Source organism: Strongylocentrotus purpuratus, unplaced genomic scaffold (assembly GCF_000002235.5).
Source record: "Strongylocentrotus purpuratus isolate Spur 01 unplaced genomic scaffold, Spur_5.0 spur5_scaffold_1, whole genome shotgun sequence".
Taxonomy (NCBI): Eukaryota; Metazoa; Echinodermata; class Echinoidea; order Camarodonta; family Strongylocentrotidae; genus Strongylocentrotus; species Strongylocentrotus purpuratus.
The window spans coordinates 25,071,301-25,099,138 of NW_022145594.1; the positions used below are offsets into that span (position 1 = coordinate 25,071,301).

Below are 27,838 nucleotides of genomic sequence, written 5' to 3' on the forward strand. Positions count from 1 at the left end.
GCTTAACAGGTTGTCATATTTACAATTTCTGAAAACTGAAACTATGTTCTCTAAAGCAAGCTACAGCCAAATTTGTGGCCCATGCATTAACACAAAGTTAATACCTTTCAAGCTCTCCAAAGACAATACCATAGATTGATGAATTCTCAGTTCCCATCTGTTATGAAACTGATTAAAAGATAGAGAAACAAACTTTGAACTTATTCCTCTTCTTAACAAATTCTTTAAGGTATACAAACTTTTCATCACAACTTAGCTTTGAAGCTGAACTAATATAGTTCATTAAAAACAAAAAAGAAACAAAAGAAAAGACTTTTCGTATTACAAACACATGTACTATGAAAGAGATGACTAAATACAATTAGAAGAATTAAAAATTAAAAATGTACATATTTAGAGCGCCTTTGGATGATATTTTCAAGTACTCTGTCTCAATCACTAATGACACATTGTGGCTTGGAGGCAAGAAAATGTACAAACTCACTCCTCCAAGGTACTGAATTTCAGAAAATGCTGGAGAGTTCCAATTTTTACAGAATTAATATAACAATGCACAATCCTTTCAGTCATAACAAAAATACAGGGGTACAAATTTGATTGTACAGTCAAACCTGTCTATAGCGACCGCCCAAGGGAAACACAAAAAGTGGCCTTTGTAGACAGGTGGTCTTTGTAGACAGGTGGTCTTTGTAGACAGGTTTCTTCAGTACATGATTCAATGAGAAACCATTTTCAAGGGAAGCAACAAATGTGGCCTTTGTAGACAGGTGGTCTTTGTAGACAGGTGGTCACTAAAGCAGGTTTGACTGTATATGGTCATGGTAAAATACAGTGCTGGGTTTATCTTCAAAAATGTGATTAGTGTTGGAAAGTGGCCATAGAGCCATTAATTTATCATTATCATATTCAGAGTATAGGCAAAATTGTGATTCATGAACATTGCAAGCTATCATGAAATTAATTATAAGCTGAACAAAAATTATTGTAAATATCAGGAAATGTAGTACATGTTATTGCAAATTAGAGGTAAAACTTCAGAAAACACTGACAAAATTTGTTTATTATTTGTCAACATTTGCCTACTTGTTCCATACATACTTTTAGTTATTTGAAATTCACTCTAAAACAGGGTGAACGTGCGTTTGGAATTAGATTAAAGAAGACAAAAACAGGACCAAGAAAACCCTATTAACTCTAGTAAGCATGTGCCAGTACAAAAATGTACTAGAATAATTCAACACATTCACCCTTTACTACGAAATGGCAAAAGCACCGTATTACAGTCAGATATATGCTCATCGAAAAACACAAAGAAAATTGAATTAAAAATGATCTTCATGTATTATTTGTACAAACCAGACAAACTTTTATAATCATGAAACACATAAACATGATAATACATTATTTTTCAATAGGCATAATTTTTCCATCCAAACTGGACCTAAACAGCAGGGTAGTATAAACTTGTCCATATTCATAAAAGAGTTGATTAGTTTGGTTCTTTTTTCAGATCAGTTGCAGCTTCTCAAATGGTGATAGATGATGACATGAAATGCATTGCACTAGCAGAAACTGAAAAAGAAATTAGCATTATGATCGTGCTTGCAGTCTGTAGGCCAAATTTGGTTTCTTCTAGAATGATTGTATCATAGCATGCCACACAGAAGGGCGTGAACACAACCAGTTGACAGTAAATTGTCATTTTCCAGAAATGTGGTTTATAAAACACTGACCACATTTTACTTAATCTAAACAAGATAAATCTATTCCTACTTTGTCTAAATTGTTCAGTCATGGGTGGTATTCCTCTGAAAAATTTCTTAATCGCTTTATTACAGTCAAATAAAATCTTCAAAATTGTGTGCAACATATCGTCTGCTCAGATCCAGAAAGGAGTCAAATCTATGTTAAAAAACATACAATATCACATACAGCTCTGTTTTCTTCCATCTTTTAAATTTCTGTGTAAAAGCTCCACAAGAAAAGACATATAAAAACTAAAGTTTGGCATTTTTAACTTGATTTCAGGGAGAAAACAAAAATATTGTCTTTTGGTCACATTTTGCTGACTGCATCAAAAAGGAGACAAAGAATGCAAAAACAATGCAAACCTGTATCCTGCTTTGGATGTAATTCTTTTCCTTCTTCATTTTTTTTTTTTGGGGGGGGGGGGGGGGGGGGGGGGGGGGATACAAATTGGAATTACTAATCAAGAGGTTCTTGTTTGATTTGAATCCCCATCCATTCTCGATCGTCCTCGATACCATCAACTAAGGAATCACTAAGATGGTTAGAATTCTCATACCCTAAGTTATCATTCTGATCTTCAACAAACGCTTGTTCTTGGGCCCGTTCTAGCTCTACATCAGGTTCTAGCTCTGCATCAGGCCCAAAATCTTGATCCTCAGTCTGGCCAAAGTCCACCCCCTGTTCATAGCCCAAGTCTCCTCCGTTAAGGTCCAGATCATCCATTGCCCCAGGACCGAATGGGCAAGAATCTTCATGGTCTGCGCAATCCACCCTTAACCTGAATTCCTTAGCACAGAATTGACATTGAAAGAGGCCTTCTCCGTGATGCACCCGCATGTGGTTCTCTAATCTGATGCGTTTCCAGAAAGCTTTGGAACACTTTTTACATTTATGCTTCTTCTCTGCGACCTTGATCTTCATACCGTGGACATTCGTGGATGTTGGTTTGCTACCTACGTCCCCACCCTTGAGTTGGGCAGCAGCCTTGCGCCCCAGGACATGAAAGGCACAGGAGTCCCTCTTGATGTGTCGGACAAGATGGTGGCGCTGGGTGAAGGCAAAGTTGCATTTATCACATTTGTAAGGTCTGTAATCCAGCTCACCCGCTGAAAGAAGGGATGACTGGTTTACAGGTGATGAAGATCTTCCAGTCAATAGGGATTCTAGATGAGACATTGGCTGACCAGAAGAGGACGGTCGTACCAACGAGGGCGAGAGTGGAGCCTCCAGACGTTGCTGCAACAACGATGGTTGTTCATGTTGGACAGCTTCATTATGCAAATTTCCTTGGCTTGTTATGTTGGTTATAAATGGACCTTCACTTACATTGCCATCATCAGCAATATAGTGTACTTCAGCTCTACCTGCACGCCCGTGAGCTCTTTGAATGGTATCATCTCCTGCAGGTTCTTTAGGTTTAAGAGGAACCCCATGCTTGAAAAGCATATGCCTTGATAGACTTGACTGCTGCTCAAACACAGCATTGCAAATGTCACAGACAGACATCTTGCTGATATCCTTCAGAGGTCTTTTGCTGTTATCAGATGCCTTCGAGTATATCTTCCTGTGTGATTGACGCTCATGAGCCATGCAGAGTCCTTTAAGCCTGAATGCAGATGGGCAATATCTGCAACGGAACAGTTTCTGTTTTGGAGTTGCCTTTTGCTCCATAGATTTCTTGGAAACAACATTAGGTGAAGGCTTGACAGATGCCGCTGGACTGGAGCTTGGTAAAACCTCTGCCACTTGTTTTGCCAGTGTCTCTGAATCTGGCATTGCATTCACACCTGAAGCTGATGTTGAGACAGTTGAAACTGATGTAGAGACACTGGAAACTGGTGTTGAGACAACTGTAGATGTACTGGGCCTTTTCTCTACACTGGGTCTTCTTTGAGAACTTAAACTAGATCCAGAAAAGATACCAGGAGACGTCTTTGACCAGTCTGTAGATGATGGTTTTTGAGCTGCAAGATTTGACACTATTTTCTCCAGTCTACTAGCCGATGAAGATTGTCCTTCTGGTCTTCTGGTTTGCTGAAAAATACTCGGCAAGACGCTGTCTGAAGTGTCAGGAAGCAGGGCTTGATAATCTCCAAGGGCACTATCCTGAAGAGATCCTAGATCATAATTGTACTCTGGCTCATCCACAGGCTCTGGCTTGACCACCAGGACTCCAGTAGATGGTCCCTGCTGTAGCACTTTCTCAGCAACATATGGAGCTATAGCGTCTTCTTCCAGACCGGGCTCTGTCTTCACTCTTATAGTTTGCCCGTCTTCTGGATGATTGAGCCTGTGGTTGAACTCCGATGACAATAACTGCAGCAACATATTATTCCAGTCTGGGTGGTTTAGCTCATGTTTCTCTCGCTCCTCTGGGTTGGCGAATCTTAGAGGACACTGACTGCAGATGAACAGCTTGTGGTATATATGTTCATGAATATGAATGCAAAGCATACCGGCCGAGTTGAAGTAATTACCACAGACTGGACAGGCTTGCGGTGCTTCTGTGGCAGGATTCTCCTTCTTTTTGGGACACCCAAAGCGGGTGTGCTCTTCCAACAGGGACTTCTTGGTGACTGAATACCCACAGTCCCGACACATGAATATAGCTGCCGTCAATTTCTCCTGAGAAGTGGTGGGCCTGGAATGTTCCCATTTCATGTGCTTGGCATAGTTTGAGAGAGTCTTGTAGCCCATACCGCACTTGGCACATACATGTGGTCGATCAGGGGATGGCTTGTGAAGCTCCAAATGGAAGCGTAACTGTCCTCTTTTGACAAATCCTTTCTTACAGTACTGACAGATATGTCGTTTCAGCTTTCCACTTCGTGACATCTGAGGTTGTGCCATCTCTCCTAGTTCTGCATTAAACTCTGTACTACTGGTAGTCATAGTATTGTTTTGCTCATCTAGTTTTTTCTTCCTTTCCTTTTCCCTGGCCAGCTTGATACATTGAATGTTCATGTTTACATGCTTGCTCAAATGTTGCTTAGTACTGTAACCAATTTGACAGCGCTCACATCTGAAGGGCTGGTTTTCCCAGTTGTCATGATTTTTCATATGTGTTTCGAGATGAGGTCTGGCAAGGAATTGATAGCTGCATATGGGACACACTAGATGTTTATTACTAAAACCTTGCCTAGTAGCAGCAGCAGTAGTAGCAGCACTCTCTTCACCTTCAACACCCTCTACAGCAGCAGATGCTGTATTCATCTCTTCGGTTCCATCTCCACCTTGCAGATTCGTCTCAACTTCTGGAAGGTCATCAACAAACTTACAGGATTGTTTTTCCAGGTGCTCTACCAAGTCGCTTTTATTTTCAAATTTCTCCTTACAACGAGGACATCTGACCCCATCCTGATGACCTTTCCCCTTCCCCCAAGGATGAACTACATTGCAGTGCCTGTGGTAGTCCAAAAGTCTTGTGTAACCCAGCGTGCAAATTTTGCAAACAAACGGCTTTGTGTGTGCTACCTTGTGAAGACGTGTATGCTTGCGCAGATGGATGACAGTCATAAAGGCAAATCCACAGGTTTGACATACAAATGGTCGTGCCCTATCCGACTTGTTTGTTCTATTGTGAACTGGTATTCGACCTGCTGTCATATTCCAACTACTTGTACTAGTAGACGGCACCTCGACTTCAGACAATTCATTTGTTTGCTCTGCGTCGTCTCTTAATGGAAGATTCTCTTCATAACTCTCTTCCATTGTTTCCACATTCACTTCCACATCCTCTTCTTGCTTGATGACTGAGGGAGTGAATCCTTCTTGTGGCCTGATGAAGCCAAGGGCATGGCGTCGCAAGTGCTTCTCAAGTTCACTAGGTCTTTTGTACCTTTGGTCACACTGGTCACAGCAGAACTTCTTGTCATGTCCAGTCTCTCTGATGATCCTCCTACCACCTAGGTTGATGACGTCCCTCTGAAGACCACCGTGATCCTGGCGTACGTGCTTGGTGAGCATGATTTGATTGCTGAAAGGAACAGAGCAGATTTTACATACAAATGTCGAGGTTCTTGAGCATCTCTTCATGTGTACAAGGTAGAGGCTCTTTGTACGGAATGACAACCCACATCTCTTGCAGCGGTCCGAGGTCGACTTTTTCCTTGACTGCAAATCTGGATGAATGAATCCAGGAGCTCTGCGGTGCATCTGTACATGCCTTTCCAAGTGTGTTTTGGAGTAGCAGGCAAATCCACAGGTTTTACAAGAAAATGGTCTTGTATTGGATACACCAAGCTTGTGAACTCTCTCATGTCTCCAGACAGAGGATCGATCCTTGTAAGTAGCAGGACAGTAATGGCATTTATGCATATTCTTTCCTAAGCTAGCCTGCAGGGAAATTAGATCTGGTTTAATGTCTCTTGGTGGCAGTTGTTTGGATGAACTTGCTAAACCTTCGTTGCCAGGAGCACTGCCAAAGTGTTTAACTCGACCACGATGTCTAGACAGACCAACCATTGTATTGTATCCAATCTTGCAAACGTCACATTTGTAAGGTTTATTTGCACTCTTAGCATGAACACGCAAGTGTTTGTAGATTCCTGAAGAATCACTGAAGTTATCCTCACAGATGGGACATTTGTAGGTTTTCAGTCCTGTGCGTATTGGTTTCCTAAAATCAGGCGTCACATTGTCTTTAGGATCTTCATTGTGAACACGCATTATATGCTTTGTCCTTTCTTTGGTGCTCTTGAATCCGAACCCACAGTGTGAACAACGAAACGGCAAGTTGTCTCCCGTTTCATGTCGTTTCCGATGCCTGTTCATGTTGCATCTCATGGTGAATGTATCTCCACAATACTTGCAGGCAAATGGTCTCATCTTGGAGGGTCTACAAGGAGACCTGATTGGAGACCTGACTGACTGGGATACCGGCTCAGGGGTAACCTTCAGGCTGTTCAACATCTCTGCGACCGGTTCGTCTCCTACATTGTTTGAAAATCTGCGATGGGCTCGTCTCAAATGCTTCGTCATGTTACCAACAGAATAGAAGCCAAGGCCGCATTCAACACACTTGAAGGGTTTGCCTGCACTCTGTTTGTGGAGACGGATGTGCTTGTATTTGGTAGTCCTCAGTCGGAACCTGTCACCGCAAATTGGGCATGGAAAGGGTCTATCGGACATTCTTATTAAGGCTTCCCCACTACTTTCAGTTAAGTGTGCAGCCAGTCCACTTTGTTCCTTTTGTCTAACTGCGGACTGTCTTGGTGAAACGCTATGAACCTGAATATGATCATCTAGGAGGTGCTTGGCTTTGAATGTATCACCACACAATCGACATCGGAAGGGCCTCTTGGTCTTGATATCTATACTCTCTGCATTTTCTAGTTGAGAATACATCGTAACAGGGTCGGTCCGTACTGGAGTCCCTGGCTGACCTGTATGGACTTTCTGATGCTTCTTCAAGTTTGTAGAACTAATAAACCTGCACTGACAGATGTCACAGACATGATTCCGCTCATCCTGTCTATCATGGCTATGCACTTTGGTATGTGTCGTCAGTGAACCTTTGGTTTTGAAAGTGCACAAACACTGCTCACAAGAGAAGGGTCTTTCCTCTGCATTTGATGTCACCCCTTCATTATCTGTACTTAGAAGGAAACCGTCGCTTTCTGTTTTAGTATAGGTCTTAGACGGCGAGGGGTTGCTTTTACCCACTTTGATACGGTGAGAGTGCATGTGATTAGATAGGCCCGATCTCCTCATGAATCTCATGAGGCAGATGCGACACTGATAAGGCCTATCTGAAGTCATATCTACAGAACCCATTAGCTCTTCCTCCCATACAAACTCTACGTCTGGGTGAACTTTCTTGTGATTGCTGACACCGGAGCGTCTTGTGAATGTTTTCTCACACACCGGACACTGCAAGCCTTTTATAACGAACACCTGCTTATCGCCATTCCGGAAAATCTCTGTTGCGTTCACAGCATGGCCCGTCCCCCGCATAAAACCAAAGTTCAACTTGGAATGGGAGCGTTCGTGTATTGTAAGGGATCCCCTGTGCTTGAAACCGGCACTGCAGTACTTGCATCTGAACATTGACTTAAAAGATATGGACTGGGTATGAGATGCCAGATGTTTCAGCAGCTCCTGCTTGGTAGTGAAAGCATTCCCACACTTTACGCAGTCATAGGAAACTGTACTAGTGGAGGTAGATGTAGCTGCTTGGGGACCGTGAATCTGACCATGCTTGGCGATACTAGTTTTGGTCTTTGCATAAATCCCACAGACTTTACACTGGAAGGGGCGATCGCTGGACTTGATATGGCGAGGGATGTGTTTTTTCAGGTTCCTTGCATACTTGTAGCTAGTACCACACTTGGGACACACGTGGCGCCTTGCTTCTTTCCCACTTAGAAACGGTCCTTTGTCTGTTGGTTCCACAGTGAGATTCGGCGGAGAAGTTGTGGATGTTTGAACTCTTGACTTCCTGCCAGGCATTTCATTCAGGAGCATCTTTGTCTCCGCAATGTATTCTGGAGTATGAACCCTCATATGGCGTGTGTGGTTGGAAAGTCCTTTGAATGCAGCCCAACATTCAACGCATTTATATGGACGGGGAAATCTTGAGTGCTTTTCGTGAACTCTTGAATGGCTCTCCAGACCCCAAAATGAATCGAAACGTGCCCCACATCTGTGGCACACATGCAATTCATTAGGAAGCGTCACAGTCTGTGGTGTGCTATGGAGTGGTGTCGTATTAGGTTCCATTTTGATTTCCTTTTTGCCCAAAGCACTGGCGTCGATATCAGCTTGGTCAAGACCATGGACAAACTTCAAATGCTTGGTACGATCAGACTGTCGAATGAAGGCTAGATCACATAACGAACACTTAAATGGACGAGAACTAGAACCCTGACTGTGTTGCTTCAAGTGTACAGACAAAGCATAAGAACTCTTGAATGTTCCTCCACACTTGTCACAGTTGAAGCCTTCTGTCTTGATTCTGCCAAGGTTAGGGTTTGCTCGGTTTTTTGCTGCCCGCAGTTCTTCTGCATGTTTCTTCTTCATGTGGCCTTTCCACACCTCCTTGCGGTTGAACGACCATGAGCAAAATTTACAAGTGAATGGACGCTCCCCGCTGTGGATACGCAAGTGTCTCCTGACATTGGCAACAGATGAGAAAGTGGTACCACACTCATGGCACATTAGAGGGTCTCTTTTCAGGCTCGAATCAAGAGAAGCTGCAGATTTCTGTTTTTGGAAAGGCAGCTTGATCTTCAGAGTGTTTGGTGCGTATCCTGGTGAATGAGAAGCAGATGCTGCTTTTGGTTGGTTGGGTACCATCTGCCGATGCTCATTAGGATGATGGCGAGAGGTATGCATTAGCAGGAGACATCTCCGACGGAAGCTCTTGGTGCAAAAACTGCAAGGGAATGGCTTCTTGAGCTTGTGTCTGTAGCGATGATCCTTGAGATAAGATCGCTTGGAAAAGGTAAGGTCACAGATCTCACACTTGAAGGGCTTGTTAGGGTCTTTGGATCTCAATCCTGGTGGATGTTGAGTTTTGATATGGTCATCTAGATAGCTCTGTCTTACGAACCTCCTCTCACAAAAGTCACAGAGGAGCGGTTTCAGCTTGACGTGGGCTTGCATGTGCTTCTTGAGAGTGGCAGAGAACTCAAAACTTTTACCACAAACTTTGCAGACGTATGGCCTGTCTGAGATTGGTTCAATAATCATATCAGGCTGAGAGATTTTCTTCTGGTCCATGGACTGATTCCTTTCAAGAGCCTTGTTGATAATCTCTTCGTATTTTGCATCTAGAACACTGTCCTCAATGGCAGAGGTATCTGCTTCGGGGTGCACTTCTTTCATATGGCTGATCAGGTAGGCTTTCCTTGTAAACTGTCTTTCACAAAAGTCACAGGGATACGGCTTCCCAAAGTGTAAGAAGAGATGTTCCCTCAGTGAAGACTTGGCAGTAAATGCTCTGTCACATAATTCACAAGCAAAAGGTCTGTTTTTGCCATCATCAGGACATCTCAGAGGAGTAACAGACTGTGGGGCTAGGGACGAGTCACCCAAGTTCTTGAACGCTTCACCCACATCCTCACCTGCGAAGTCATCACTTGCGAAGTCATCACTTGGGTTATGTACTGTTGAGACAAGTGACTCATTACGAGTTTGCGGCTTTGTTAACAAAACTTGGAGAATGGACCCTGTGGATTCATCAACTTCGCCAGCATTGTTAACATCACCATTCTTGCTTGTTGCTCCAATCCGTCCATGCTTTACTGTTTCCCTCTGCTGTTGTTTGTGTGAGATCATATGTCTCTCTGCCTCATAGGCTCTCTTAAAGTCCATAGGACAATACAGGCAAACATATGGTTTGTATCCCCAGTGAACATATATGTGCTCCAAGAGGTGTGCCCTCTGCTTAAGCTTCCTCTTACAGACAACACAGGCCCAAGGTCCATCCATACTATGAATCTCTACATGAATTTGCAAGTGAGATTCCTCAAGGAATGTTGACTCACAGAGTTGGCATTTGAAGGGTCGAGGAGGCCTAACCTCATCAGGGAATGTCCCAGCCTCTACAGAGATGTCGTCAATGCTATCACTATCCCGAAGAGAAGAAGCAGCAGAGCTGGCTGATATACTTGACGCAGTTCCCCAGATTTGATGAACTTTAGAGTGGCGTTCTAGCATCTTTTTAGAAGGATAACTTCTGTTGCATGTTTCACATTTGAACTCGCCCTCCCTTTGGTCACTACTTGTCATTGTAGCATGTGCCTTAACACAGTTTGCTTCATGCTCTCTGAACTCATCCCTATCAAAGAACTCAAAGCTACAAAACTTGCAGATGTAATTGTCCACATCAGACACAGAAGTAGAATTCTCAAACTGGTTGTTCTGTGGCAGAACCAAAGGAGGGGGATGAGGCTTCTGAGCGGCACGGATCAATTTCTTATGATTTCTCTTGATGTGGACTTTCAGTTTCTTATTGCGCATAAAGCCCTTTGGACAGTATGGACACACAAATGGCCGATGGCCAGTATGGCTGTATTCGTGTTCTTTTAAGCTGGACTGACTTTTGTATGTCTTTCCACAAGTACCACAGAAGAAGGGCCTTTCTTTGTGATCTACCTCATGTTGCCTAAGACTATCCTCATTAATGAACGACACAAAGCATGTTACACACTGAAACAATGTATGTGTCTTCTGGTGTTCTTCAAGAGCCTGCCTGTTGTGACACGCCTTTTTGCAGATGCTGCAGATATTTTGCCTCCATACCTGTTGGGACATTCCATCTTCAATTTTCCTACTGGCCAAGGAGTTGACTGTACTTTCACCTTGATCCTCATCACCGGGTATGATCTCCACTATCTCTTTCTCAATGTTTACATTGGCAGCAGGGATGAAATCCCCATCCAGGGCATAATGAGAACCAACTTGGGCTTGGTCAGCATATGCAGTGTCGTCTACCTGGATAAAATCACCCACAGTTGAAATAGGGTCACGTTGATCAGTTCCTACTTCATTAACATCAGCCAGCTGGCCTGACGTCTCATCTCCCATTGCAAGGAGACCTGCATTTGTAGTTGGGTGGTCATGTCCATTGATAGTTATCTGATCAGCTTTGTCCATGATTTTATCTGAAGACTCCACTTCATCTCTTGAAGAATGCACTGGAAGATCCTTGTCAACAGACCCTTGTGTCCTTTCACGGTCTACTTGCACTGGTCCATCCTTTGCTTTGTCGTCATCGGCGTTCTCAACCCTGGTTATCTCTACTACATCAGCTTTCGCAATAACAGATCGTTCTTCAGCCTTTGAGGTTGTCCTTTTTCCAAGGATCGGTCCAAACTTGTCAAATATGTTATCACTCCTGGCACCAACATCACTGCTGTGCTCTTTTGCAGTCCCTCCCGTTGCTGGCTTCACGCTTTTCTTTATCCCCAAGAGAACGGTCATCTTCTTCCCTTCTGCATTGCTAATCTTCTTTGTCATTGGGTCTTCAGACTTTGAGGAAGCCTTACCATCGGTAGTAGCTTCTGTGGAGGGTGTCGTCTTTTTATCAGCGACATCTTTACCTCCATTGTTGTGACGAGCAGCAACATGGATCTCCAGATATTCCTCCTCATCAAAGAGCTGTCCACATTCATGACACAGATGCCAGTCAAGTTCTGATTTTTTTTTTTTTGGGGGGGGGGGGGGGGGGGGGAAGGAAGCAAAGGAAAAAAATGTTAATTATACAGATAAAATGTGATACAATTTGTATAATAAGGATGATGCTTTGATAAAATATAAACATAGTATGTTTGGTAATAGTAGTTCTTTTTATACATGTGTTTTCAATGGTAGTTGTAAGATTTGAACAGGATAAGTTTGCATCTTGAAACTTGACACTTTCCTAGAGTTACATGAATCCATTAGCTTTCAAGAGATATCTTAAAACAATATGAGCTGCTCTAATAATTTCCTTTATGGGTAAAGGAACACTCACAAATTAAGTCAATACTGGCCGATACAAGGCAATAAACCTCAGAACAGCCTTTCAAACAGCTTGCGCCCAATACTTTCAGATTCGTATAGAAACCCAGTCAATAATCAATACCACTGCACTACTTATAGCTACTTGCGCCCTCTATATAGCAAACAATGCCTAATCGGTGACCAATGATCCCCATGATCTCCTTTTTCTTATGTTAATTGAGAGCTTATTTGATGAGATAACCACCTGTCAGTGACTATTCAGGGAGGTCTAATCCCTCCTGGCCAAACTAGTGCAGTGGGGCTTTAATGTTGCATAATTTGCTGTACTTTGCAGAAAAGGCAAAATTAGAGAACACATCTTTTTGCTCACCACTTTCATCCTGTTCTGGTGACAGCTTATCTCTGCTTGCTTTCATCTCATCTACATCTTTACCTTCATCAAGATCTGTAAGATAAACAAAAATGATGTATCCTTTCATGTTTAAAGGTAGGCGTTACTACTGCAGCTAGAAGGGATTAGACCACACAGCGAGCCAACAAGGTCACTGTGACAGGTGGCTATCTCATTAACTCAGCTATCATTTAACATAAGAAAAAGAGGATCATGGGGGACCAACAGGCACCAATTTGGGAAGTTTTCTATATAGAGGGAGCAAGTAGCTACAAGTAGGACAGTGTGCCTTTAAGAAATGTTCATGGTTGAACTTTTATCAACCATAGTAGTTGTTAATGTGATGAAATTATAAAGGTTATCCTATTGTACCTGTACCAAAACACAAGGATAGATTTTCTTGTAAATTCAAAGCAGTAATGATGGACTGATTTATTGAAAGGTCACTATATCGGTGTAAGCTGGTACTTATTCAATTCAGTCTGGTATAGTTTGCACCGTCCAGCGACGTATCCACTCGACCATGACACCTTAAGGAAGGCATATGTAGGCTAATTCAACTTTGCCCTTTTAAAACACCTAAAGATGAAGAAGCAACAGATAAATTTATGAAATGTTCTCCATCAGGTCTAAGGTGTCATTTTTCTGGAACATACATCTCCTACATGTAAGTTTATTCTCTCACTCTGAAAATGTGTTATATTACTTGGTAAATTGCAGTGCATGCATGGAATAGTGAAATGCAAGAGTTGTGCTTCATCTACAATGTTACACCAATGGTTCAAATGTAGTGCGGGCATCTATGTCCAAGGTATGTGGTGTCCAGTACACTACCAAATATTGTCCAGTTTTAACACATCAGGTTTTGTCTGATCGAAGTTCTGATACTTCAGATTATACAATCTTCAGTTACATAAGAGTCTAAGATGAATGAGCATGCCAATGAGCATAAAATAATGCATATAAAGCAAGCAATGGTAACAGCTACGTTCATTATACAGCATATATGATGTATCACAAAGTACACAAGAAATCATGCAAACATAAGGCAGAAATATGATTCAAAATTATATTTTGTGCTGAGGTGATATGACCTGAAGTGACTGACCATGTTTATTGTCCTACATAGCTTTCTGTAACCTATCAAAATGGTTTAATTGGTTGAAAAACCACAGGAGTTGTGTTTTAGGTGAAATGAGTTGTTTGGCATTAAAACAAAAATTCATGGCATCAAATGCATCCTGGATATTCCCTAGAATGTCTAACAGCTCTTGAGAAAAAGTTACTCACTCCACATTTTACATAACCCCTTTAAAGTAGTCAAACATTCATACTGGAATATCTTACTTGTTAAGCTTTGGCTCAATACTGAACATCTACCATATCTTGAGAAATCTTATAGTTTGTTATACAGCCTCTGGGTAGCATCTAATTTCTTTTCAGACCTTCCAAAAAAGTATTTGAATACAATTTTCAAAAAGATAATTAGGACTACTAATGCATCCTGGAATGTCTTACCTCTAAACCTTTAAATCAATGAAATCAATGGACATACATATCTTCAGAGGCATTTCCTCCATTGCTGCCAACCCTTATATATCATTATAATTTTGGTATTCCAAGAAAAAAAATTGGTAAATGCATGCATTCAAATATGCCTCATCTACGAACCCTTCCATCAAATTCCTGGGGGCATTTCACAGAACTTGTCATCAGTGACAAAGACAATTTTTGTTATAAGCTACTGAAATCCTTGCTTCTGATTGGTTATCAGCAAATTTGTCACTGATTTTTGTCATTTGTCATTGAAAAAAGGCTTTGTGAAACAGGTCCCTGCACAACCTCTAAATCATCCAGAGGCATTTTCTTTGATTGTCATCAACCCTTTACAAAAATTGTTGGTTTAGTATTGAATGAGTTAATGAGAGTATCACATGCTTTCAGACATACATGTATCTCACCTATTAACCCCTCTGCCCAATATTGTATCTACAAACCCTTCCACCAAAATTATTCAGGGGCATTTCTTTGATTGTGATCAACCCTTTACAAAAAATTGTTGATTTAGTATTGAATGAGTTAATGAGAGTATCACATGCTTTCAGACATACATGTATCTCACCTACAATGTATTAACCCCTCTGCCCAATATTGTATCTACAAACCCTTCCACCAAAATTATTCAGGGGCATTTCTTTGATTGTAATCAACCCTTTACAAAAAATTGTTGATTTAGTATTGAATGAGTTGATGAGAGTATCACATGCTTTTAGACATACATGTATCTCACCTATTAACCCCTCTGCCCAATATTGTATCTACAAACCCTTCCACCAAAATTATTCAGGGGCATTTCTTTGATTGTTATCAACCCTTTACAAAAAATTGTTGATTTAGTATTGAATGAGTTAATGAGAGTATCACATGCTTTCAGACATACATGTATCTCACCTATTAACCCCTCTGCCCAATATTGTATCTACAAACCCTTCCACCAAAATTATTCAGGGGCATTTCTTTGATTGTCATCAACCCTTTACAAAATTGTTGGTTTAGTATTCAAAGTGTTAATGAGAGTATCACATGCTTTCTGACATATCTCACCTATTAACCCCTCTGCCCAATCTTGTACATCTTCATACACCGTGCACACCACAGGGTCTGAACCAAGAAAGAACACAGAAGAGAGAACACTGCATTAGGACCCAGCCAGCAAAGAGAAAACCATGCTACCAAGCAGTGCGGGCTAGGAATTGTATACCAAGACATTGTGTGTCCGGACAGGTTGGGTGTCCAGACAGTGGATTTAAAACAGCAATTTGAAGAAGTTTGTAGAAGTTCACATGCAATATTTCATAAATCTTAGGACCCAGCAGAGAGAAAACCATGCTACCAAGCATTTTGGGCTAGAAATTGTATACCAAGACATTATGGCCCAAATTCACAAAGGAGGTTTGTGGAAAAACCTTGGTTTGAAACGCGTCGAAACGCGTCATATGACGCACATAAACCTTGGTTTGTCGACAAACCTCCTATGTGACTTCGGGAATGTGTGTTCGGACAGGTTGAGTGTCCAGACAGTTGATTTAAAATGGCAAATTTGAAGAATTTTACATGCAATATTTCATCAATCTTTTAATGATTAGACAGTATCATAAAAGAATAATATTTGTCATGGTTAGTGCTATTTGATGCATATTTTTTTGTGAAATTCAAAGGCAAAAGAATCAGGTTTATTTTTGTAAAGCGTCCGAACACACAAATCCCCATCATCACAAGCAATCAGGTTATACAAAGTATCGCTAAAAATATGCACCGAGTTAGAAGAAACTAGACATGCCAATAATCTATGCTTCTTACGTTCTTATGCAAAAGTCTATTTGCTGTTTAAGGGCAGGACTGTGTTTTCTTGCAACTGATAAATAAAATGACTGTGAATTGATAAAATTGGCTACATGTGAATCTAATCAAACTATGATATAGTGTATATATACACGTATATGTGTACAGTATATTTTCCCTTTCTATTAAGCAAGTGTTTGCATGCACTGAACACTGTGTACACCCAATGGAAGAAAAACAAAACATGAAAGCCGAATGATATGACACAAAGGAGGTCTTGAATATGCATATACTGCAAAATCAGAAACTTTTATATATGTTTAATGTCAGCTGTTTCCACAGCAACAAATATCTTAAGGAATACAGCACATAAAAGTTTCTGGTATTACGTTATATGAAATGAAGAATGATGCATGCTGTGTGGTAAATCACAAAATTTAAAGTCTGAACTGTCTAACATCTAATGGATATATTTACCACATAAACGGGGATTAGAACATAAAGCAACGACATAAGTATTTAACTCATACCACCCAACAGACCTTCATGCTAGTACCTGATTCTGTGCATGAGATGCTTTGAGAATTCTCCAAAGACTTATGTACACCATGGTAGTGTTTTAAAAAACCATTATAAGTACATGTATAACTACAGGTGTTCGTACCTGGTACAGCTGTATCTGCTAGTTCATCATCAGAATCGGCTTTCAGGGACCAGGAATGCTTACTGGTGCTACCGGTCAATCTGATATCATCATCCTCATTGTCCAGTAGGACCAGGTCTTCAGATCCTTTCTTAGGAGTACTCGGAGCCTTCGAGGGTCTGGTAGACTTGATAGCTGCAGAAAGTAAATGAAAGTACCATCTCTAAAAATATAATAAAACTGAAACTTAAGTCAGGTCTTTAGATTCTTTCATAGGAGAACACGGAGCCTTCGAGGGTCTGGTAGACTTGATAGCTGCAGGAGGTATTAAAATAAAATTATCATTTCTAAAAATGTACTCAACTAAAACTTAAGTCAGATCTTTAGATCCTTTCTTAGGAGTACTTGGAGCCTTCGAGGGTCTGGTAGACTTGATAGCTGCCAGGGAAAAAAATAATAATTATTTTTCGGGGGCTACTTTTCAACCTTGCATGCATGAAAATAACATTCTAAAATTTGTTTTGCATTGAACTCTACGCAAATTTACAGGGGCTCTTTTAGGCATTTCGGGGGCTAATTCGCCCCGAGCCCCCGTGTATTTTTTTCACTGATAGCTGCAGAAAGTAAATGAAAGTTCCATCTCTAAAAATATAATAAAACTAAAACTTAAGTCAGGTCTTTAAATTCTTTCGTAGGAGTACACAGAGCCTTCGAGGGTCTGGTAGACTTGATTGCTGCAGGAGGTATTAAAATAAAATTATCATTTCTAAAAATGTACTGAAACTAAAACTTAAGTCAGGTCTTTAGATTCTTTCGAAGGAGAGCACAGATTCTTTGAGGGTCTGGTAGACTTAATAGCTGCAGGAGGTAAATAAAATTACCATTTCTAAAAATGTACTGAAACTAAAACTTAAGTCAGGTCTTTAGATTCTTTTGTAGGAGAAAACGGAACCTTCGAGGGTCTGGTAGACTTGATAACTGCAGGAGGTAAATAAAGGTAGCTAAAAATCCCTCCCCCCCCCCCTTTGTCTGATGAAGGTACTCTGTAGATTATTTCATGTGTCTCATCCCCCTCTCTCTGATGAAAGTACTCTGTAGTTTTTTCATGTCTCCCCCCCCCCCTCTTTCTTTCTGTCTGATGAAGGTACTCTATAGATTATTTCATGTCTCACCCCCCCCCCCCCTCTCTCTCTGTGATGAAAGTAATCTGTAGATTTTTCATGTCTCGACCCCCCCCCCCCCCCTCCCTTGAACATTGAAACAAACAATAATACCTGTACAATGTAATATTTCTGTAACTGATAAGGTGCTGGACAGACAGTAATGGAAGTGAAATATTGCTGCATGATGCTTTTATGACACAAGTACTGGGGGGTGTTTCACAAAGATCCTAAGTAGAACTTGATTCTAAGTTGGACTTAACAATTATGGAAAGGCGTTAGCATGTAGGAAAATATTTTGTAAAAGGTATTTAAAATGGCACAAAATGTTGATTCAAATCATTCATATTTTCTAGTATCAAGGAGATGTCATGTTCTTGATGTGGAATTTATTAAAATTCTAACATACTTCAATTTCTGCTTTTGAATATATTTCATTTTAAGGCTACAAATGGCTCTCCATAATTTTTAAGTCTAAAGAGTTAAGTTCTACTTAGGTTCTTTGTGAAACACCCCCTGGTGTCGTCAAGATGCTCCTTGTACAAATCGGTACATATCAAATTTCGCAATGAGTATAGGTGTGCTATCATTACATTAGTCACTACATGTACTAATAAAATAATTTCAACAAAAATAAGCATCCTTTATATGCTTTTAAAAACTTAATTAATATCTATACAAAAATAAATGACTGACCTCTCTGTATTGCAGAACCGAGTCTAGACTTTCTAATTGCAGCTTTCTTCGCTGACGTCTTAGGACCTGAGAAAGGATGGATAAATAAGTAAACCAAAAATACATGTAGTATGGCAAAATATTCATCTTAACCCTTACTGTACTGGGCTATTTTGAGCACCCACTGACTGGGGGGGGGGGCCTGGAGGCCCCCCCCCTATGATCTCGGCCGTCGATTGTCCGATGAACACGAAAATTTGCATGTTTGTAGATATTTACGTAAGGAACAAGATGGTATAATTAGTTTTTTCCGAATATGCAAATTTTTGTCGTTAGCCTAATTAATTATGCAAAATGCGCTAATTTTATGCATTTTACCGAAAACGTGTCAAACTCCACGTTTTGAATGTTGAAACTCATTATTCATATGAAACTTCTTTTCTAACACAAAAGAGTTATTTTAATGTAATTAATAATGATAATTTATGCAATTTTTGATGCGATTTTCATTTTTTTTTTTTTTTTTTTGATGACATGCGCATACTAATTGTTATGTAACACCTTACAGCTATATCTGATTTTGACGAAAATGGTATCAAAATGTGCGTAAGACTTGAGGGAAAAAAGTCATGAAACGACAATTCAAAATTCCAAGCGGTTGCAGCGCAATCTCCGAAAATGTCGAGGGGGGGCCTCCCAGGCCCCCCCCCAGTACAGTAAGGGTTAATGCATACCTTTTAAACAAAGGTTGATCTTAACAATATGAAAGCTTGCCTGACATAGCAACAAGTAATGTATGCAGACTGGATTCCAGTATTCTAGAAGTGTCGTAATCGAGTGGTTTAAGCACTTGACCTGAAATTCGGCAAGGCATTAATCTACATTTGCCACACTCGACCCAGGCGAGGTAAAGGGGAACCTGGCAGGGATTAATTCCTTGAAAGGGTAGAGCAATGTAATGGCAGCTAGGCTAAAGCCGGGTTATATTGGAATTGTCTAGGTAGACGGCGCTATAAAATGCCTATTATGATGATGATGATTGTAGTTCATTCATTAAAAACAGGTTAACGGATTAACTCGCCACTTGTTCCACAGTAAAGAAACATCCATAAACTTGAATATGTTAGTAAACAGGGGGTGTTTCATAAAGCTTTTTGTAAAGTTATGCATGACTTTACGAACGACTTGTATATCAAAAGCCAATTGGGATGCTCAATCATTATTAAATACATCAATTAAAGTTGAAGTGTGCAGATGTAGATTAACATTCTCATGATAACAAACATTTTTAATACAAAGTATATTTTTTGCCATAATAAATTGAGGTTATTCAAAATATCAGAAAAAACTTTGGGCATCCTATCTGGCACTTCATATACAAGTGGTTAGTAAAGTCATGGGTAACTTTACGAACAGCTTTATAAAACACACCCCCCCCCCCCCCCCCCCCCCCCCCGTTCTATTTACTCTGTGCAATATCCTGATGTGACTGTGGCAGAGCTTACAATTACGACATACTTACTTGTGTCTGTTTGGCTCACTGCTTTCTCCAGTAGGTCCTTGCCTTGCTTCACTGATTTCATATCTAATGCATGAGTGATCAAGCAGGAAAGGAAGGAGAAAGAAAACAAATGTTAAAGGGAGCCTTTTCACACACAAGTAAAATTCTTTAAAGCTCATTAGTTTAAAGTGCTAATCAGCTTTACATACGACCTCATTCACACACAGAAATTTTGGTGCGATCGTTAATCGTTTTGTGATTACCTACTGCTCTTAAAATGGGCAGTAGTGCCATTGCGCATTGAAGGTCAGGTCATATCAAAGCGCACGCTCCATCCAGTTTAAACACGTATAACCGTTCACACACAAAATGTCAAGCTCTCTTGATACAGGCTTCGTATCTACAGCCTGCTTTGAACGGCGTATGAATCGCGACTTCGTATCTATCCAAACATCGTATAAACGATGTTCACACAGGGAAAATTTTCTTTAAAGCTGTTTAGTACTGTTGAGTTGAACAGTTTTAAACTAATCAGCTCTAGATACGATGAATTTTAGCTGTGTGTGAAAAGGCTGAGGGTGAGACAAGCGAGTATTTATAGGTGAGTACGGGAGGATGCAGGGGATTGGGGGAGGGGGGGGGGGGGGAGAAGGAACAACAATGTACCGGACTACAAATAAATGATATCTGTTAAATATATATAAGGCCCCAGGCCTGCGGTTCACTTTACTACAATAGCTGCTTCATGAGAGGGAACTGACAATCTATGGAGGCATCCTGTAACACTAAGGGCCTTAAAATCATTAATGTATAAACAGGTACTGTAACCATCTCTTGCAAGTTCGACCTTACACAACACTAACGGTCTATCATATCAGAGTATTGCCTCAGTCACACCTTTGTGTATTTGGTTTGCGTATTGCATTCATGGCAAGCCGTTTTAACATATATTCCTATTTCTTGATATCAAGAAATCAAATTCTTGATATCAAGAATTACCATTGCTTTACAACAGAAAATCATTTCTTGATATCGAGAAATAGGAATAAATGTTAAAACGGCTTGCCATAAATATGCAGCAATACACAAGCCAAATACGCAAAGGTGTGACTGAGGCATTAGAGCGGTACGTAGAGTGGGCCAACAGTGTAGGTCAGAGCCGGCAACCTCTCTATAAAGATCACCTGTGGCCAGGTATATTGCTGCCCTCAAGAAAGAAATGTGTGTTGTAGAACCAGTCTAGAGAGAACACCCGTCTTCAGTTGCCACTTTTTTCTGTTTCCCTTGGGTGGCCTTAAAGGGAGTCACTCGTCAGTTTCCATGTGCAGAAGGCCATAATTTGCTGACACCAGACTTGGTGGGAATACCATTAATGGGAGTACAAATCTGCACACAGCAAACCCATTGGCCAGTCAAGAATTCCCCCCTAATACGGAGAATACTTGAGAGTCTTCGGGTGACGGAAAAGCAAAGCATTACATAAGATCTAATGGTCATAAAACTGAAGGCTAACCCTGGTGATTGACAACACCTGTTATTGGGTAAACACCCGTCTTTAATAGACAGGTTTGACTGTACTTACAATCAGAAACATCAGCATTCATGTTGTACGTCGAGGGAATTCCGTAACGACTCTGGTGAACATACTTCAGATGACGAGTCAGGAACTCTACTGATGTAAGAAGTTGGCCGCAGATGTTACAGAGGTGAGTGTCTCCTGTGGCAACTGCAGAGGAAAATACAAACCAGGGGGTGTTTCACAAAGATCCTAAGTTGAACTTATCTCTAAGTTGGACTTAAAACTTATGGAAAGCCGTTAGCATCTGTGAAAGTATTTTGTAAAAGTTATTTTACAAAGCATACGATGTTAATTAAAATCATTCTCATTTTCTATTATCAAGGAGATTAGATGTTCTTGATGTGGAATTTATGAAAAGTCTAAAATACTTGAATTTCTGCTTCTGAATATATGTTATTTTAAGGCTTCAAATGGCTCTCCATAATTTTGAAGTCCAACTTGGAATTAAGTCCTACTTAGGATCTTTGTGAAACAGCCCCCTGAAATGCCACCTCAGGATATGAATCATTAGAAAACTTATATTGCGTAGTTCCACAACGAAACATTAAACTACTATACAGAGAAAAGGAGGAAAAGAATAACAATCTGGAAAGTTATTCTCAGGGCACATCACTAGCTGTGGTGGCTGTATCCCGCAAACAAAGTTTGATATATCAGTCTGTGTTTCATACATCACCAAAATGGGTTTTTGAGAAAGTGGTAATACAGTCAAACCTGCTTTAGTGACCACCTGTCTACAAAGACCACTGTCTACAGGGACCACATTTTTTGTTTTCCTTGAAAATGGTGTCCCATTGAAACATGTACTAAAGGAACCTGTCTACAAAGACCACTTTTTGTGTTTCCCTTGAGCGGCCGCTGTAGACAGGTTTGACTGTACTGTATTTGTACAAAAATTAAACATTATTTGTTTGTTTGTTTACCTGTCGAAGGTTCCGTCTCAACGCCCAGCTTCCTGCCGTACTCCTCTCCGTAGAAGGTCAAGAGTTCAGTGCCAGCCTTGATAGGTTTGTAAGCTATGTAGAAGATATCTTCACCATCCTGGTACGACCTCAAGTTCTGTTCCGACTCCTTGCAGGCACAGTTGACGTAGCGCATCCAGTTGCTCTTGGTCTCATCCTCAGCATCCACACAATGGATGAGTTCTCCTTGGCCTCCATCACTACGAATCTGGGATAAGAATAACAAAGATGTTCAAGAAATCATCGGAGAGAGGCTACAAAATGGACGACAAGAAATGGAATTCATAGAACACAAAAATTTGCTCTTAGTCTCATCCTCAGCATCCATGCAATGGATGAGCTCTCCTTGGCCTCCATCATTACTAATCTGGGATAAAAATAGCAAAGACGTTCAAGAAATCATCGGAGAGTGGCTACAAAATGGACGACAAGAAACAAAATTCATAGAAGACAAAAAGGTACAGGGCAACAAGGGAGTCGTAAGTCTTGCGCCACCTTGACTTGTCCACATCGTCTAGACCTTGGTCACTCTGCAAAACCTTACACCACTCACATACTCAAGTCAACAAAACAATGTCTGAACAAATATTAAATGTTTCAGGGCAACAATTTTTGTAAATTTTTTTTGAAGTGTGAATTCTGATTCACTTATTTCACAGCATAAAAATTGTCATACATCTGGGACCCGTTTCACAAAGCCTTTTTTCAATGACAAAAATCAGTGACAAAACTGTTGATAACCAATCAGAAGCAAGGATTTTAGTAGCTTATAACAAAAACTGTCATTTGTCACTGATGACAAGTTTTGTGAAACGCCCCCCCCCCCCCCCCCCTGAACCACGAAACGACATTTGCAAATATTTCTTGCGAGGGTAAGTAATGAATGTGGATCAATCAATAGACTTACCTCCCATGCATATCCACTTTTGTAGCCTGCAATCTTGTCCACCTCGACTCCTTCGTACGGCCCGAAGCGAGTCCCTTCTTCAAGGTCTCTCTCTGCCCAGACCCCTAGGCCAGCGGCAGGGATGCCGGAGGCACGAATCCCCAGCCCTTCAGGCAGCGTCTTGGTGGCTCGGTCTGGAGTACCATCGGGTGCAGGGGTATCCTCAACATTGGATGTGACCTTTGGCTTGGTCTTCACCACCTCTGGGATTAGGTAGGCACTGATCGAAACGCCTAAAAAGAAAATGGTGAACATGAACTAGTCATATACCTTGCCAGTATCCAGGTGAGGTGAGGTGCGGTAAATGGGTACCTGGCAGGAATTAATTCCTTGAAATGCTGAAGTCTGTAATGGCTGCTAGGCTAAAGCGGAGGTAATAATTAGTGCGCCTCAGAATAGAATTTCTAGATAGACGGGGCTATAGAAATGCCTATGATTATTGCCAGAATATTTTTATACTAAAATGAAGCTCCCGGACTTGACTTGAATTTAACATCAGTACAATCATGTTTTCTACACCTGATAACTATTGGTATTCAGTCATTCACACAAATGTGGTTGACACTGATCTTCTTTCCTTTCCAATTCAAGGACCATATATATGCCTCTTGGTCTTCAGAGTATCTAATGCTCTACATGTGTTTAACAGTCTGTATCAAACAAATCCTGGATTAGAACAGATTCTTTTGGTTCTGTCAGTCATTCAATATCAATTATCTACTATACCAAGCTGAATCTGTGTTTCGTTTTATGACGACCACTAAGTAACAAACTTTTCAGTTTGCAGCAAACTACTTAAATGTTCAGACAGACCATCATACTACAAATTAAGAACTTTTATCAATCACAACAGTTCACTTCACGTACAATTGCAAGACACACAAGCAGGAAAGTAAAGGGAACACAAGAGTAAGAATTTGCTGACAGACAATTAATTTTACCTTGTTTCTCTTTGTCCTTGTCCATGATTGCACAAATTCACACCGATTTCTCAAGAGTTGTAAGTTCGCATAGATCTACAACAGAGAATAGAACATAGGGTGTATTAGACAATTTTAATAGCTTGACATACCGTATATCATAAAATCACATGTCTTTTATTAGTTTTATACTTATCTCATTCACAAACATTTCCTAGTTTAACTGTACAACCTATTTTCTACTCAACAATATTTCCCTGATGAGGAATATTCAAACTTTCAAGGTATGTATGTACAAAGGTACATGTACAGTACATTATATACAATGTACTGTGCGAGGAAAACCAGAAACCCCCTCATCAGTTTTAACTAGGTAGTCGTAACCACTAATAAAGCAGGGTTTGAACTACTATCAGACTCAACAGACTGAGTATTGACGTTGTACACATCACAGCACCATACATGTACATGGAACTGTAATACAGTATTGTAGATTTTTTTGCTGCCTGCAAGAAAGGCCGTTACTGCCATTGACAGATACACAGCCTTTTCACACACAGCTAAAATTCATCATTTCTAGAGCTGATTAGTTTAAAGATGTTTAACTCTACAGTTTTAAACATCATTAAAGAAAATCTTCCCTGTGTGAACATCGTTTATACGATGTTCGGATAGATACAAAGTCGCGATTCATACACCCCTCAAAGTATAGGTCAACGTTGCCTGGTGCCTCCTGAATTTGTTCAAGGTCAACTGTCGGTCAAACCGGAAGCAGGCCATGATAATGACATTATAGCAGTATTTTTTTTCCCTGCGTTATAGAATCATGATTGAGATCTCTGTTGCGTTTCAATCCATTTTTAGCGCCCATGATTTTGTAGAATCACGATACAAAACGCATCTTTTTCAGGGTTTCATGTTTGCGTTTTGAAACTTGTACATGGTATTTCCACCAAGTCTGGTGTCAGCGAAATATGACCTTGTCGTGCACATGGAAATAGATGACCCACTCCCTTTAAAGGGATCCGGTAACTTTTACTCAGATACAGATAACACGTAGGGCCATGCATCTCAGATTTAACATTGTTAAACGATGCCTTCAAGATTGAAAGATCTAAAAACTGGAGAACAATCTAGTAGACTCTGCTCAATTCAAAGGTGCTTTATAAAGACATATTACAGATAAAAACAAGAAATATTTAAGAATTAATTAAAGTGTTCTTTTTATGGGGGGGGGGGGGATAATAGCTAGCTACATTTTTCAATCAAATAAAAACCAAAAACCTACATGTTGACTACAAAAAAATAGTTCTGAAGCTACCATAGCAATTTACCGGTATAGAGAATTCCTAATTTCCTTTGCATGGCTGCTATCTGCATTTGTTTTCCCTATCCAAACTGGTAATGCACACAATTATGGGCAGGTATAGTTAGTGCAGATATTAGGGCTCTATCTTTCTGCTCGTAAATGCATTTCGGTAACATTTCTCTGACATACATGTAATGAGTGCACATTCAAACAGAGCCCACTATTGCAGCTGCATGCAGATCGGCAGTTTTCCTTAATCTCAATAATGATTGATGATTTCGCAAGCAGCTAGCATATTCTTGTGAGAATTGCAGAGGTCACCTGGGTAATTTCTGAGGCTGCAGTCCACGAAAGCAGCAGCTAGCCCATGAGATTAACAGTATACCCGACCAACAGCTTCCAAGACTGATACCCATGAGACCGACAGCCTATGAGTTCAACAGCCTATGAGACCGACAGCCTATGAGTTCAACAGCCTATAAGACCGACAGCCTATGACCAATAGCCAATGAGATCGGCAGCCCACTAGACAGATACCCATGAGATCAACAGCCTTTGAGACCGACAACCTACGAGACCGACAGCCTATGAGTCCGACAGCCAACTAGATCAACAGCCTATGAGACCAAAAGCCAACGAGATCGGCAGTCCACTAGACCTATACCCATAAGATCAACAGCCTTTAAGACCGACAACCTACAAGGTCGACAGCCTACGAGACCGACAGCCAACAAGACCGCAGCACATTGAGAACAATAGCCAACTAAACTGATACCCATGAGATAGATAGCCCAAGAGACCGACAGCCCATGAGACCGACAGCCCATAAGACCGCAGCCCATGAGACCGGCAGCCCATTAGACTAATATCCATGAGATCGAAGGCACACAAGACCAATGTCCATGAGATACTCAGTCCACTAGACCGACAGCTAATGAGATCAGCAATGTCGGTCCAGCAAACCTGAACAGTTGTCAGAAGGCCCACAAAGGCCGGGACATTTGACCATAATTGTGTACTCCAATTATCAAAGGGAAATATGCATAGGCCTACATGTAATTGAATTTTAGGTAGAATTTTGGAGGGTTGAGTAAATGAGAGAAACTGATCGTGAAAGGAGTACAGTATATACCCCCCCCCCCCCCCCCCCCAAAAAAAAAAAAAAACTTCCTCATGGCCGAGATCCTGGTGTTGGTAATGTTCAACTTTACGTACTATTGCATGTCATCTGGTCATTGGCCATCATTATCTCTTTTATCATTTTTTTTCCCAGACCCAGACATTGACACGTTTAGTTGACTCATGCCAATTAGGCCATTAAGTTTAAACCCTGTCCCCTGTCCATCGTCCATTCAATCAAGGCGCTCGGCCCACATTTCTAAAACAACACAAGTCATGAAAAATTAGTCAAGGGCAGGCCATCGCCTAGGCCCCCAAGCTTGCATGCACTTCACACGACTCACAATACACAGCATCATGTATTGATCTACACCATGCACATGCAGCTACAGCGAGCAAGATAGTGCGAGAATGCATGCATGCCAAATTAGCTCTCCACACAAACTAGACGAAGCCTCTATAGCACACACACATATTGTGCCATACACAAAAGCTATATCGTCGGACTTCACACACGCTGTCTGTACACGGGTTACAATGTTCAATCGCATACCATACACAGAAATAGACGACAAATTGAATCTCACATGGCCAACACCCAAAAATGTCCATTTAAATTCTAATACTTACCGGCTATACGAAAAATTATTTTATATCACGACATCGGGGAAAGAAAATGTACATGCCAACGATACAATTCCGGGAAGATTTTGACAATTGTAAAATCCGAAATTTTCAGTACAAAAATGAGATGTCCATTTCGGATTGCACGCGTTCACTCCCGTTCTCGATACGTACGTAGTTAATGTACAGAGGTACGTATAAATATAGCACTGATGCTGCGCTGCGGAAGAAAAAGCAAGCCAATCATCGAGTCTTGAATGACATGCGCATGCGCTTTTATCGTTCTGGGCTCGCCTTGAGCTGTGGCTGTGTCGATCTCTCTTTGTCCTTCTATATTTTCCGTCTGATGCGTGCATGGCTAGTACCCTAATAGATGGTGCATGCTGAACAAGCAGATACCACACACACACACCGCACACATGTTGTTTTCGCGGGGAAAATACAAAGTCTGCGCTCAAAGCAAGCTATA

At 40.9% G+C, this 27,838-nt stretch overlaps 1 protein-coding gene across 4 annotated transcripts; it reads right to left on the reverse strand.

Annotated features, from left to right (window-relative positions):
- Positions 1-790: 790 nt before the first annotated feature.
- On the reverse strand, positions 791-27,689 carry LOC764375. Of its 4 annotated transcripts, XM_030977878.1 has the most exons (12): positions 27,376-27,686; positions 24,339-24,413; positions 23,359-23,630; positions 22,413-22,659; positions 21,493-21,636; positions 19,932-19,994; positions 18,431-18,496; positions 16,596-16,769; positions 15,194-15,250; positions 12,569-12,643; positions 2,306-11,888; positions 791-1,572 (listed from the first exon to the last, which is right to left on the reverse strand). In XM_030977878.1, the coding sequence occupies exons 2-12, from the start codon at positions 24,361-24,363 to the stop codon at positions 1,563-1,565; spliced, it is 10,716 nt and encodes a 3,571-aa protein (XP_030833738.1). In that variant the 5' UTR covers positions 24,364-24,413; positions 27,376-27,686; the 3' UTR covers positions 791-1,562. The 4 variants fall into 4 exon arrangements, with proteins under 4 accessions (XP_030833738.1, XP_030833736.1, XP_030833739.1 ...); XM_030977876.1 differs by lacking the exon at positions 791-1,572 and having other exon boundaries at positions 2,169-11,888; positions 27,376-27,687; XM_030977879.1 differs by lacking the exons at positions 791-1,572; positions 21,493-21,636 and having other exon boundaries at positions 2,169-11,888; positions 27,376-27,689.
- Positions 27,690-27,838: the final 149 nt, after the last annotated feature.